The 14,504-nt window shown below is 37.5% G+C and overlaps 1 protein-coding gene across 3 annotated transcripts in view; it reads right to left on the bottom strand.

Annotated features, from left to right (window-relative positions):
• UVRAG (UV radiation resistance associated) overlaps window positions 1-14,504 on the bottom strand; it is a 323,717-nt gene that overhangs the window by 123,052 nt on the left and 186,161 nt on the right. For all 3 annotated transcript variants that reach the window (XM_055423714.2, XM_055423715.2, XM_088843195.1), the window contains one exon: window positions 7,919-8,084. In XM_055423714.2, the coding sequence (XP_055279689.2) occupies window positions 7,919-8,084 (166 nt within the window). The remainder of the gene's footprint in view (window positions 1-7,918; window positions 8,085-14,504) is intronic.

The raw sequence follows: 14,504 nt of genomic DNA, 5'->3' as shown, positions 1-14,504 counted from the left end.
ACACAATAAAACAGACTGGAGAAGGCCAGTCTATGCTACCTGGAGAACTCAGTGAGGCTCTGGGGACCTCCTGTTGAGAAACACTGATCTCAGATATTCTAATAATGTAGCAATCTTTAACCCATGACATAGCCCACTATTAACTAAATATATTATTCCTCTACCTTTCCTTTTTCTCCAAAGCATTACATCGAACTTCTTTACTCTGACTGGAATACACTGTGAACCAGAAAAGCAGTAAGTTCAACTTGGGGTCACATGTCAGAGTCATCTGGTTTTCTTTTTTATTCCACTGACTCATTACATTACTGTATTTTAATTTAGTTGGTTGTAGAAAGCTGAGATGACAATAATACTAGAGAAGACTTCCTCATCCAGATAATAACATCAGCACTATAAAAGCACACTTCATTAAAAACAACACACCCAACAGTGTGCTCTCAAGTATCAGCGATGAAATGGCTGAACAATTACTTTTGACTCGTTTTCTACATTTCCTCTGTCTCAGTGGAATGCCTAATCTTCATAAGGTGTTCATTTCCTGTTTCACCCAGCAACCACCTTCTGCATTTTAATTTTGTTGATCTCTCCTGCCTAAATTTCCATGGGGATTCTTCATTTAAAACACACTCTTTGCTCTCACTCCTAAACACAACCCCATCAGCACTGCTGCCTGTGCCTTGGATTACAACAGGCACTGGAGTTAATAGCTTCTCATGGTCCTAAGGGAGTGTATGAAATAAAGGACTGTCCTGGCCAGAGCATCTAGAGTTAAAACTCTGGGCTAGAACGGGGAGTGTCAGATTACTTAATAGCATTTGCAAAAGTAACATCCCTTTTGCTCTCCTAATTCTACTCAAAAAAATATTTATTGAGTGTTTACACAATACAAGGCTCTTGGTAAGGCAATGGAACGAGTTTCGTGCCAAGTAAGATGCAGTTTCTACATTGAAAATATTTCAGACGAGAATAAGACAAATACTGTATCACTGAGTTGCTGTTAAAATGAAATGAGAACATATATCAACATAGTTCATTTCTGAGGTACTGCTGCTGCTGCTGCTGCTAAGTCACTTCAGTCGTGTCCGACTCTGTGTGACCCCATAGACAGAAGCCCACCAGGCTGCCCCATCCCCGGGATTCTCCAGGCAAGAACACTGGAGTAGGTTGCCATTTCCTTCTCCAATGTACTAGAGAGAGAGAATTCTTCATAGGATTACAGAAGGCTGTTACAGTCCATCAAACTATGGGGAATTAAGAAAGACTATGAGGAAGGTTTTAGATAATAAGGGAAAGGCTTTAAGTACAACCACAATTATGATCCTAGAGATGGCTAGGGAAGGCATTCCAGATAAGCAGAATAGTAAGGACAAAGAGTATCAAGTGGGAAATAACGTGATGTGTTTGGAAAACAACAGTTTGACTGAAGCACAGGTCACGAACTGAGAGTATACTGGGATAAGACTAAAAAGAGTAAGTAGACGGCCAGTTTGGGAACTGCTGAACTATTTGAACATGCTCTACATGTCTTTTAAGAATAAGGGCTTCAGCATTTACTATACTGATACGTTCGAAACACAGACACTTGCTTGATTCATTAGTGTATATAAGGCAGTAAACTCCCTGAGGAGTTGAAGAAAAAGAGACAAGCCTTAAGATCTGCAATAGTTTTTTTCCCCCCATGCTCTGGGAAACTTCATTACTCCTCTCCATTCACACCACTGACGGAAAGATGATGTAACTCCTGGTGTTTCTAGAAAAGAAAATCTAGTACTATGCTATGAGGCCTGCATTTTTAATTTTCCTTAACCTTTTCTTGGGCTTCCCCGGTGGCTCAGTGGTAAAGAATCCACCTGCTGATGCAGGAGCCACGGCTTTGATCCCTGGGTTGGGAAGATCCCCTGGAGAAGGAAATGGCAACTCAGTCCAGTATTCTTGCCTGGGAAACCCATGGACAGAGGAGTCTAGCCTGGTGGGCTACAGTCTATGGGGTCACAGAAGAGTCAAGTTGAATACGATATAGCAACAATAACCTTTTCTTAGGCCAACTTTACCTTTAAGCACCTAGAATTAGCAAAAAAAGAAAAAAATTACACAGCTGCCTGGAATTCCTGTTGCAAAGCTCAATATCAGTTCAGTTCAGTTCATTCGCTCAGTTGTGTCTCACTCTCTGCGACCCCATGAATCACAGCACGCCAGGCCTCCCTGCCCATCACCAACTCCTGAGTTCACTCAGACTCATGTCCATCGAGTTGGTGATGCCATCCACATAGATAACAGTAATTGGAAAACTTTATTGAGCATATTCTATGTGCCAAGCACTGTGCTTCATTTAAACCTCATGATAACCTAGTGTCACAGATATTATGCCAGGTGAACCAAGAAATGGAGGACATTTCCCCAGTCACTCTTGATTAGACGTGAAGTCCCAGTGTAACTTCAAAGCCTTAAGTGATTAGAAATAAAAAAAACAAAATGAACATAAAACTGCCCAGTTTAAATAAATTGAGGAAAGGGAGAAGAAAAGAGAAGCATTGTGCACTGTACCTTTTAGAGAAAAAGAAAAAAAAGTCAAAGTGAACCAACAGATAAATAAGATTTAAATAATGTTTTCAATAAGAACTTAACATGGGAACTCCACATAATATACAGGAATTTACATCAAGGCATTTTTCACCAGTGAGCTTTTCCTAAAAAGGAAAGGGGTATTTCAGTCTCATATATAGCCCCTTTTTCTAAATACACTTCTTCCATATCCTTTGTTGTTGTTGTTTAGTCACTAAGTTATGTCCAACTCTTTTGCAACCTCACAGACTACAGCCTGCCAGGTTCCTCTGTCCATGGGATTTCCTAGGCAAGAATACTGGAGTGGGTTACCATTTCCTTCTCCAGGGGATCTTCCCAACCCAGGGAGCAAACCCACGTCTTCTGCACTGGCAGACGGATTCTTTACCACTGAGCCACCAGGGAAACCCTTCCATCTCCAAAAAATGTTTGCTTAAAAATACTTCACTTACAACTGGTACACCATCTCTTGGGCTTCATTTCCTCAGTGGAACAGATCTAAGTGAAGACTTAGTTAACTTCTTATATGACCTTACTTCATTGTTCAACCTCTTTATTCACTTGTGAAATGAAGGGTTGAATCATACGACCTAGGAATATTTTGTCTGGTTCTAAAACACAATGTCTACAATTCAGCATGTACAGAAACATTTTTTCCCTTCTATTTCTGTTTTACGGTATACCCTTAAGTAGTTACAATGGAGCTGGACTGAGACATTTGGGAAAGCTTTCAAATGAACGGCAATTTTTCAACTTAGGTCACATTCCTGTAATCAAGTGGAACACCTGAAAGAACGAATAATTCTATTCATTTCAGTTGTATTAGTCACCCTGAAAAACATTTGTTTGATTATACTTCTAAGTTGCACAACAAGAAAAAAACAGAAAACCACAGCATTTGGTTCACCGACTGCCTCAAGTCCTAACAATCATTGTTCAATTTAAAGATCTGAGGTCTGAGTTCCTGAGTAGTTTAAATGCCAGCATCTGAACAACAACCTATAATAAAATGAAGATGAAAGGTTACAAAGAGTGTTCTAATTTATAGGATAAACAGAAGAAGAGTTGAAAATTAAAGCCACAGCACTTAAGCCTAAGCATGATGTGAAAACCTCCCGTTTCTGGAAGGAGGCCATACGATTTAATTGGACACCATGAAAGCTAACATGGCCATTTAGTGAGATGACCACTTCTGAACTCTTCACATTAAAACAGCTTGATTAGCCAACAGAAGCTGAAAATGTTTATAGGAAAGAATTTTTAATGTAAGATGTGTCAACAGGTGTTTAAATATGCATTAAGCAGGTAAAAACAGAAATGAGAAGTCAGAATTACAGCTGTCTGAAAATTACAGCAGCATGAAAACTTTTATGTCTTCAATACATGCCAATGAAATCCCAAGGGCCAGTCACTATTGCTATGGAGAATTTCCTACTTATGCAAATAACATTCAAAGTACTTTAACTGATTCAAGGAGATGCCACTATAAAAAATTCTCATTCATTTATTAACAGGTCAGTGTTACCAGGTCAAGAGATAGGCTGTAGGAATACAGAGATAGGAAACAGTCTGATCACTGCCACTTGCTAATTCCTTTGTCCCTTCCCCTCTGACAAAATGCAACCTGGTTATGCTGAAGGGGAAGATAAACATCCATAAACATCCAGACATGCCAAGGTGGCTGCAAGGCGGCTCAAGTCACAGACTTGGGGACCTGTCCGGCCAGTTCCATTATAGATAAGTATGCATGATCGCCATAGGCACCCACTCACAAAAAAAGGTGGTATATCATTAAAACAGACTATTCCTTCTCTCATGAGCAGGAGATCCATATGCAGTGACTATGGTCTGGGCCCATGAATATCTGATTTTGGATATATCACAATTTCTTTGTACTCTAGAATTTTTTCTGTTTTTAAAAGAAATCAGAATCAATCAGGTAAAAAAGGCAACTCCTGGCCTTTCAGTCAAAGATCTTTCACTGGAATAAACATAAGCACAAAAATATCCATGAAATGGGAAAAGCAGGACTAACATTTCTCTCAGTTTCAATAATTCCAGTAGAAGAAAAGAGCTGACCAGCTCTTAGAGATCTGTAAAACCCTTGGGTGCACAGGCAAGGAAGTTTCAAAAGTGCCTGCCAATTTACACCACTCCCTATTTCTCCTTCTGAGAATAAAACAAAAAAGTGTCAGACATCTTCTGAGGACTTGAAAAAGCCAAATGTTCTAACCAGCTACGTCCTAGCTCAGCGACTGTTTCACTGCTCTATTGTGAATGTATTACCTAATATTAGGTAATAGGAGCAAAATAACAACGACCAACACATTTTATTTAAAAAATCACTTTAAATCTACTTTTCAGTCCTCAGTGAAAAAAGAAGTAAGGGGTAAAAGAACATTGCAGCTGGACTCTGGCTACATTCCTTTGTGTTTTGTGGTCTGAGTCTCAAAATGAAATGCAGCAAAGATTGCAGAGTTTCCCTTTACAGTGTGCAGGTGCATAAGTAATGGTTTAGGCAAGACGTCAGTCCAGATCTGGGCTTCAAACAGACCAGACAAAGGGAAAAAACCTAGTTTAGCAAAACTAGCTAAACAGGACTCATACCTAATGTACCACATGCCAATAGCCAGAGGAAACAGGTAACCAAAGAGGGCAGAAGCTGAGGATTCCTAGGCCTATTACATTAAATATAATTTGTCCAATGAATCATTTAATTCCTATTTTCTCATGAAGACCTGATTCTACCTAATACCCTGGAAAAGTTCACATCAAAATCAACACACTCTTTCAGTGATCCAGGCTAATAACTGAGAGGTTGATTCAAACAACAACCATAATTAATACATGCATGTGTATTTAGAGATATATTTACACATCGATGCTGTTCCAAAAAGGATCTGAGGTGCTTTACTGCCCCAGAGGAAATATTTGACAGTTCATAAAATATAAGACAGCATCAACTGTGAACTGAATTATTAACTTATGTACCACTAAGAAAAGATAAAAATACCATTTTTTATTTTTTTATATTATAAAACACCGTATCTATCATGCCATTAACTGGAAGATGTATCTCATTTTTAGCAATATTAGTAAGCTGTCAAAAGTACTTACATTAGAATCAATAAAATACATTTTTTGTTTCAGTAAAATGGGGAAGACAGAGGTAGAATATAAAATTAATTCACTAAAAAGCAATTTCTGTGGTTCTCCTGGCTGCCAAAGGAAAAAAAAAAAGCAAAGTAATCACCTAAATCTAACTGGCCTTCCCAGACTGCTTAGGAAAATCAATCAGTCAATAAACAATCATCACTACTACTCACACTGGAGCATACACTACATGGAGTACCCACATGTTGAGGTGCTCCTTCACAAATTAAAGTGCACAGCTGATCTGGAGAAAGAGCATTTATCATTCTGAGGAGTACCCCTCCTTCAAGTTCCCAAAGTAACTTCCTACATAATTATTATTTTAAGACAGATCATCATGAGCAAATTTGATAAAAATCTGGAGAGATACTTAATTTTATTAATATGGAGCCAAGAGAAAGTTGGGAGGGGTGGTCATTCTCCACAAAACTACAAGGCTATCTTTGTGAAAGATATATGTGGTTATGGTATTCTCTCCTCTTAAAATCACCTAGGGGATCCCTTCATCGCTTTTAAGTAGTATTTTTCATCATTACATGACCAAACGGAATAATATCAGCAAAAATGGTAGATTAAGTAGATCAAAGGACTTGTCCCACCAGAGAAACACTGAAAAAAAGAAAATCAAGCAAAAACTGTCCATCAAAGGTTCACAACTGGCTGAACAATCAATCATGAAAAAGGAAATTCAAAATCAGAAGGAACACATTGCAGTATTTTTACGTATCCTGTCCCTCACCTCCTCTCCAGCTCAGCAGTGGTCCTACAGACAGTAGACTGCCAGTGTGACGCCTGGTACATATACACAATGGAGTATTACTCAGTCACTAACAAGAATACATTTGAATCAGTTCTAATGAGCTGGATGAAACTGGAGCCTATTATACAGAGTGAAGCAAGCCAGAAAGAAAAACACCAATACAGTATACTAACGCATATATATGGAATTTAGAAAGATGGTAATGATAACCCTGTATGCGAGATAGCAAAAGAGACACAGGTGTATAGAACAGTCTTTTGGACTCTGTGGGAGAGGGCGAGGGTGGGATGATTTGGGAGAATGGCACTGAAACATGTATATTATCATATGTGAAACAAATCGCCAGTCCAGGTTTGATGCATGATACAGGATGCTTGGGGTTGGTGCACTGGGATGACCCAGAGGGATGAAATGGGGAGGGAGGTGGGAGGGGGGTTCAAGATGGGGAACACATGTACACCCGTGGCGGATTCATGTCACTGTATGGCAAAAACCAATACAATATTGTGAAGTAATTAGCCTCCAATTAAAATTTAAAAATAATAAAAAAAGAATACAAAAATAATAGAATCAACAAAATAAAAAAGTGAATTATTTGAAAAGATCCATCAATTCTTCTTGTTCTAGATAAGTTTTTCACATCAATAAGAAAATAAGAGAAAAGAGACAGTTAAAATCAGAAATGAAAACAGACATCATTAAAGACCGTACAGAAAAGAAAAGGATTATAAAATAATACTATGAACAACTATCACCAACAAATTACATAACCTAGATGAAATGGTATTGTTCTTAGAAACACACAAATTATCTAAACTGAGTCAAGAATATATAAAAAATATGAACAGACCTATAATTGAATCACTAATAAAAAGCCTCCCAACAAAGAAAAGTATAAAACCACATGGCTCCACTGGTAAATTCTAACAAACATTTAAAAGAAGAATTAACAGCAAACCTCAAACTCTTCCAAGAAAGAAGAGAGGGAATACTTCAAAATGCTTTCTGTAAGGCCACTATTGCATGCATGTCGCTCAGCTGTGTCCAACTCTTTGCAACCTGTGGACTACACCCTGCCAAGCTCCTCTGTCTATGGGATTTTAAAGGCAAGAATACCGGAATGCGTTGCCATTTTCACCTTTAGGGGATCTTCCTGACCCAGGGATTGAACTTGCATCTCCAGCATCTCCTGCATTGGCAGATGGATTCTTTACCACTGAGACACTTGGGAAGCCCCGATACTTGCCTCACAAAAGCAAATTAAACTTGAATGGGTCAATTTTGCTATCACTAGCAATTCTGCCTACATTTAAAAGAAATGGAGCACTACACAAAGGATATACAAAAATTACCACAATCTAGGTCACCTTTTATATTTTTAATACACTCGATGCTTCTTACTGGCCCAATGTTAAAAGTATATTGTAAAAGGATACTTACTCTCTCTCTTTTTCAGTCAGCTTGTCATTAATATTATCTTTGATTGTTGATCTAGATCCCTTATGAATTACAGGATATCTGAGGGGCACTTGTAGGAAAAAGGAGATCATGGATACCAAATGTGCAGTATAACCAAGGGCAACAGCAATGCTCCCATCATCTTTTGCTGTTAATTCAAAAACAGAGAAACAGAAAACAGCTATTTACTTCATAAATGTAGCCACAAGATCATAATGAATCAATTTCAAGAGAGATTTTATAAGAAAGAATTGATAAAATATTATTCACCTATCTAAATTATGATTTTATTCACATTCAAATATATTAATAAGATTTGAAATTTCATCTACTATATTTAAAACTATTTCCCAATAATTAATGTGGTAAGATTAACATTGTATATCTAAAGAGTTCTTAGTATAGTCAAGTCTTCATTACTTTTTCCAGCATTTTTAATGCCAAAATAATACTTGAGTCTATTATACAACATGAAAATTAGTCTCAGAGATTTAAACATTGCATACCATATAAACATCATACATTTTATTCATTAACAACTTTACCAAGCAAAATAGTTGTACTGTTATACTATTGTGCAACATTATTAATTCCAAGGTGAAGTGAAATAGCACAGCAGATCCTTATAGGGTACATTCTCAATATTCATAAGGAGAGCATTGTTTAAATAAGTCAGTGATGTTTGAGATAGGATAGAGAAAAAAAGTGTTTTAAATAGTAAAAGGTAAACAAATCACACTCTTCATGTATTAATACGTCTTACTGATGCAATTTCGGTGGAAGTAAGTGTTGGAAAAAGAATACATGTATCCTACAGTACATATCTTGTAAGAAGTCACAGATTTTTAACTCAGCATCTAGATTTCTGCTACTGCCTATGAAGTGATAATCACTCAAGTATTCAGAACTGAGAATAATACAATAAGAAGTTTTAAGCTCGCTTGGTTTATGATATTCTTAAAATACCTTAAAAAGTTCTCTCTTTGTCTCCCTCATTCTCTCTCTCTCACACACACACACAGAGAGTTAACACATATCTGGAATACTTCTGGCCACAGAAAGGCTAAAATGATTGAGATGACCTTGGCTTGAGTATTTCCTGATTTCTAAGAGTAACTTTAACTTCAATTGTTAGTAATATTTCCTACATTCTTCTTTTATATTTAAACCTGGTTATCTAAGCACTATCTTCTTACTGTATAGGAAAGCCACTATTGCCATATACCACTCAGCACATTCTCCACACTTGACTACCAACACAGATTCTTTGATCATACTGTAAAAATAGGTAACTTTTATTGTACACTTTTTTTTTTCTTGCCAGGAATTGACCACGGTGCTCTACTTCTGGCAATCACTCATTCATCAAAAATTAATAAACTGGGCATGTTTTATATGTTATTTCATTCAATTTACAGATGAATAAATAAGGTTCAAGAAGTTAAGGAACCTGTTCCAACTAATACAGGGAGTATAGCAGTTGACCTGACACCAAAGCCTTTGTCTTTAAGCACTCTACCAGAACGTTACTGTGGAATACATAACAATTTTTTTAACTTGGGAGTCTAGAAGCATATGACACATGTTTATTATTTTAGTTTCTTCATTCTTTTCTAATAAGAGCAAAAAACACATAAAAATGAATCTTTGGTGACATGTTCTCTCAAATCAAATTGATGAAAAAAAAATCAAATAGCATTCCTTTCAACTGACTACTGGGCATGCCTTAACTGACTAGAACTATTTTTAGAGACCATGTGCTCCTGATTCAGTCCCACTCAAGTACCTTAAGTACTACAATACTTTACTTCTGTTGAAATACACGTATCAGACTACCTTAGAGACTAAACTTATATTACACTGTAAATTCATCACAATATAATCATCATATAATATCAGAGCTGGAAGAAGCCTTAGAAATCACTGAATCTGATGCTACTAATTTAGAAATGAGAAAAATAAGATTCAAGTGGTATAACTGAGTTAGTCAAAGCCATAGAAGTAAAAACTATGAATGAGGGAGTAAGAGAACTGTATCTACACCCCAGCCCCTTCAAGTATCTATCCCTGGAATCACAGCTGGGACAAAGAGTTCCATGAAAGAGGTTGCTGAATCCCACCTCCTGTTTTCTTTAAGAATAGGGCTTATTAAATTTAAAATATTCCTATTAGTATAAAGACTTGGTCTTTAAGAATCCTCTTTTGAAGGGAGAGGAAAAGTGGAAGAAAAATAAAACTTTCAGTAAATAATGAAGAATAAAACTACATTAAGTCTGGACTTTCCTTTGTACACTTTGGGACTCCCAGGTGGTGCAGTGGGAAAGAATCTGTCTGGCAAGTAGGAGAGGCAGGTTCGATCCCTGAGTTGGGATCGATTCCCTAGAATGGAAAATGGCAACCTGCTCCAGTATTCTTGCCTGGAAAATTCCATGGAAAGAGGAGCCTGGTGGGCTAGAGTCCATGGGGTTGTAGAGTCGAACATGACTGAGTGACTGAGCACCCACACACGTATGTGCTTTACACTAAGCTTTTCCTTTTCCATGTGACCTACAGGAAAGGATTTGAAAACTTCCAAAAATCAGAGGGCCTCTTAGCCTGCCAAACAGGTCAAATGCAAACTATGAATGCTTACAAAAATCTATCTAAACACTGAAACATTTGTCCATATTACTAAAAGGGTAACACTAAAGCATTACATTTGTCTATTTCAAGGACTACATCTACATATCTAGTAAAAGAACAGAAATTGGTCTTCTAACATTACCTTCTTTCAATAAAACAATTTTGCTTAAATTAAATGTAAAAGGGCATCTCTAAGAGAATTCTGTATACATACAGCAAAAACCGAAAAGAAGTAGCAAAAACTGAAAACTGGTAATACTGGAAGTCAGCTTTGATTCTGGTTACTCACACTCACCATTATTTCTACCACAAGACTTCCCCCACTCACCCATTAAAACCCTAGGTTGCTTCCCATTTCAGGCCACAGTGCTCAGTCACAGCCTCACAGTTAAACACCATGGTGTTGGATTTCCAATATTAAAGCTTTATATTAAAAAGCATTTTAAAAGGAAGCCGGGTGAGGCATTACAGGGCCCACGGGTACTCCAATACCCTCAAAAGGAAAACCACCTCCTGGTAGGGAAGTCACTTTCATCACCCCAAGACCACTGAATCTCCAGTGGGAAAATGTGAGCTCATGTGGTTAATTATGGCTATTGCTGGCCACGAAACCTCCAATGTCACATTCTGTTGCCAATCACTTTAGCTAAAAAAACTGAAAGCTTTAAGGTTTCCAGCATTCCAAGATCTAAAAGACTTTTTACCTGCCAAAGCCAAAACCTGGCTCTCTGGGGTGTGCTTTTCCAGGAACCATTAATGACGTCCCTAACACCTGATGCAGAGCAGAGGCTCGTGTTCCTTATGCTGCTCTGTGGGTTAAAGAGGTCACAGATGACAGGCTTGTTGGTGAAAAGAAGCTAGAGGGGGAATGGGAGGGTTCAGGGAAGAACAGGAATAAGCTGTTAAGACTCAGGTAAAGGAAAAAAGCCCTGATTAAAATAATGTTTTAAGGGGCTTACAAACAAAACAAAATTCTGCAGTTTTCTCACAATAAATATTTCCTATTCTTTTTTTTAAATGTAGATAGCTACATTTACTTCGGACTGTAGTAATTTTTGTGATAATAAATCTTTTATATAATTTTTCTTTTTTTTAAGCTGAAAAGACTTAGACATGCATTTATTTTGGTTAATTAAGATAATAATGTGGATCTGATTCACATTACATTACAGATCTTCCTCAGTTTACAATGGGTTTACATCCCGATAAACTCATTGCAAGTTGAAAATCTTGTAGGCTGAAAATTTTAAATGTTTTAAAATGGATTTAAAATATCTAACCTAGTCTTGCCTAGTCTATTTTAAACTCATTGCAAGTTGAAAATCTTGTAGGCTGAAAATTTTAAATGTTTTAAAATAGATTTAAAATATCTAACCTAGTCTTGCCTAGTCTATTTTAAGCATGCTCAGAACAATTACATTAGCCTCTTTATGTATTTTTTATGATAACAGACTCCACAAATTCACAATGGCCATGACAACATTATAAATTAATTTAAATGTCTCTCTGACTTATATGTTGGACAAACTATTAATATTCAAATGCATCCAAGTACAATAAGTGATCTAAAAGCTCTTACCATCCTGCCTTCCCAATCACTGAGGCAGTTCATCTGGTAAGGAACCAAGCACCCACTGATCCAGACAGGACAAAATATTTAAGACTCTAATCATTGCCACAGCATCTATGGAATCATTCCACGTTCTCAATGAGACAGTGTTTGACATATGGACTCTCCTTTCCAAGAAATCATGCCTGCATAAAGGGATACAGACACAGAAGGAAATCTGGGTCTCATTACCACAAAAGGCTCTTGTGTTATAGATTACTTAAAAACACACATAGTTTTTTTCTTTTTTGGGATGAGAAATGTCCCAGTCAATGGAACTCAAGTGAATACCCTTCATGGGACAACTTTCCCCACTTGCGTCCAGGTCTCTCTGCCATATTCTAACAGAAACTTACCCAGTTAGAAAGAAGAACACAACAAATGTTGGGCCACTATGCAGGAGTTTCCCAAACAGTATCAAGTCATGAAATGTAAAGTCTATCCCAGCACAGTTTCATGAATATAACAGAACACCAGTTTAGATTTCCGTCACTAGAGTCTCACTAAGCATGCAGCTGCTACAGAACACTAAAAACTTGTTAGATGTCTGGAAGAGGTTATTATTCAAAACAAGGAGAAAAACTGCATCATGACAGGAGTAACACGGGCCTTAAAATCAGGCCAACGAGGGATGACTTTAGTTCTGCCACTGGTTAGTATAAGTCTTCAGAAAAATTAACTAATCTCGCTGAGCCTCAATTTTCTTGTCTTTAGAAACAAACAAACAAAAAAAAAGAGCTGAGTATAATTCTTTCCCTCACAGAAGGAACTGATTCTCACAGTGGTGGGAATTAAGTAAACAAGACAGCATCATGTATGATGTTCCATGTTACATACTTCTACTCACTGAATTTAAAATTTTCCATCCTTCTTTCAACAAGGTAATACTCTTTTATCTTTAAAAATACCTCAGGTATCATCTTCTCTATAAGACGGTCCTGATTCCCTCCTGGTAGATCTGATTATTCGCACTTCTTTAAGTCCCACATACCTGGCATAAACTTCTAAGTACCTGACACAGAGTACAAATTCAAGAGATATTTATTGATTGGCTTGATTACGAGTTAACCTCAAGTGGACTGAAGTTTCACTGAGGTAGGATCAATGCCTTGGTCATCTTTGCATACCCCCAGCACCTGGCACAATAAATGACACACACAAGGCACTCAGTAAATACTTTGCAGAAAGCGAACATAAGATTTTAAAGTCCGATACTACCATATGTGCTTCTTAAAACTAATTCCTACAAGTTATGGTAAGTAAATAGGGCCTTAGAGAAGAATTAAACATTTACTTCATTTCATTTTTTTAGCAGTAAAAACTGCACTAAAAGATAAAACTAATTTTTTTAGGAGAAGAAGTAATGTATTCAGCTTGGATGAACAGACAGGGAACGAAAGCTGGGAAAAATTAGGAAATAAATCAACTCCAGAAAACAAAAATAGAATCAAGAAACATCCCAGAATGAATTGAAGAGATACTCTAGTATTGGTAGTATCCCTGCTTCTCTTGTTGCCACCTCTTGGATCATTCTGTATGTAGCAGCCAGAGTGACTATTAAAAAACATCAGTTCATATCATCCCCTTTCTTGAAGCTCTTCAGGGTTTCGCACTCCACTGAGAATAAAATAGAAATTCCTTTCAGTGGCCTCAAGACCCTGGCTGACTCTCCTACATCTACTGATGGAATTCTTCTCTTTTCTCACCCTGCCCCAGCCACATAGGTTTGCCCTGGTCTGTCCTTCCTTCCTCTCTCTGGCAACTAATTCCAATTACATTTATTGAGTGCCTTCTATATGAAAAGCTCTTTCAAATGCTATCTCATTCAATCATCACAATGAACTGATGATATAAATATAACCTCATTTTACAGGTGAAGAAATTCAGTTCAGTTCAGTCGCTCAGTCATGTCCGACTCTTTGCGACCCCATGAACTGCAGCACGCCAGGCCTCCTTGTCCATCACCAACTCCCGGAGCCTACCCAAACTCATGTCCATTGAGTCGGTGATGCCATCCAACCATCTCATCCTCTGACATCCCCTTCTCCTCCTGCCCTCAATCTTTCCCAGAATCAGGGTCTTTTCAAATGAGTCAGCTCTTCACATTAGGTGGCCAAAGTATTGGAGTTTCAGCTTCAACATCAGTCCTTCCAATGAACACCCAGGACTGATCTCCTTTAGGATGGACTGGTTGGATCCCCTTGCAGTCCAAGGGACTCTCAAGAGTCTTTTCCAACACCATAGTTCAAAAGCATCAATTCTTCCATGCTCAGCTTTCTTTATAGTTCAACTCTCACATCCATATGTGACTTAAGCTCTGAGAAATTACATGATTTT

Source organism: Moschus berezovskii, chromosome 14, assembly GCF_049115385.1.
Source record: "Moschus berezovskii isolate FMDL1 chromosome 14, NW_MosBer_1.0, whole genome shotgun sequence".
In the NCBI taxonomy this organism is placed as follows: domain Eukaryota; kingdom Metazoa; phylum Chordata; class Mammalia; order Artiodactyla; family Moschidae; genus Moschus; species Moschus berezovskii.
This window is presented reverse-complemented; position numbering and strand designations above follow the sequence as displayed.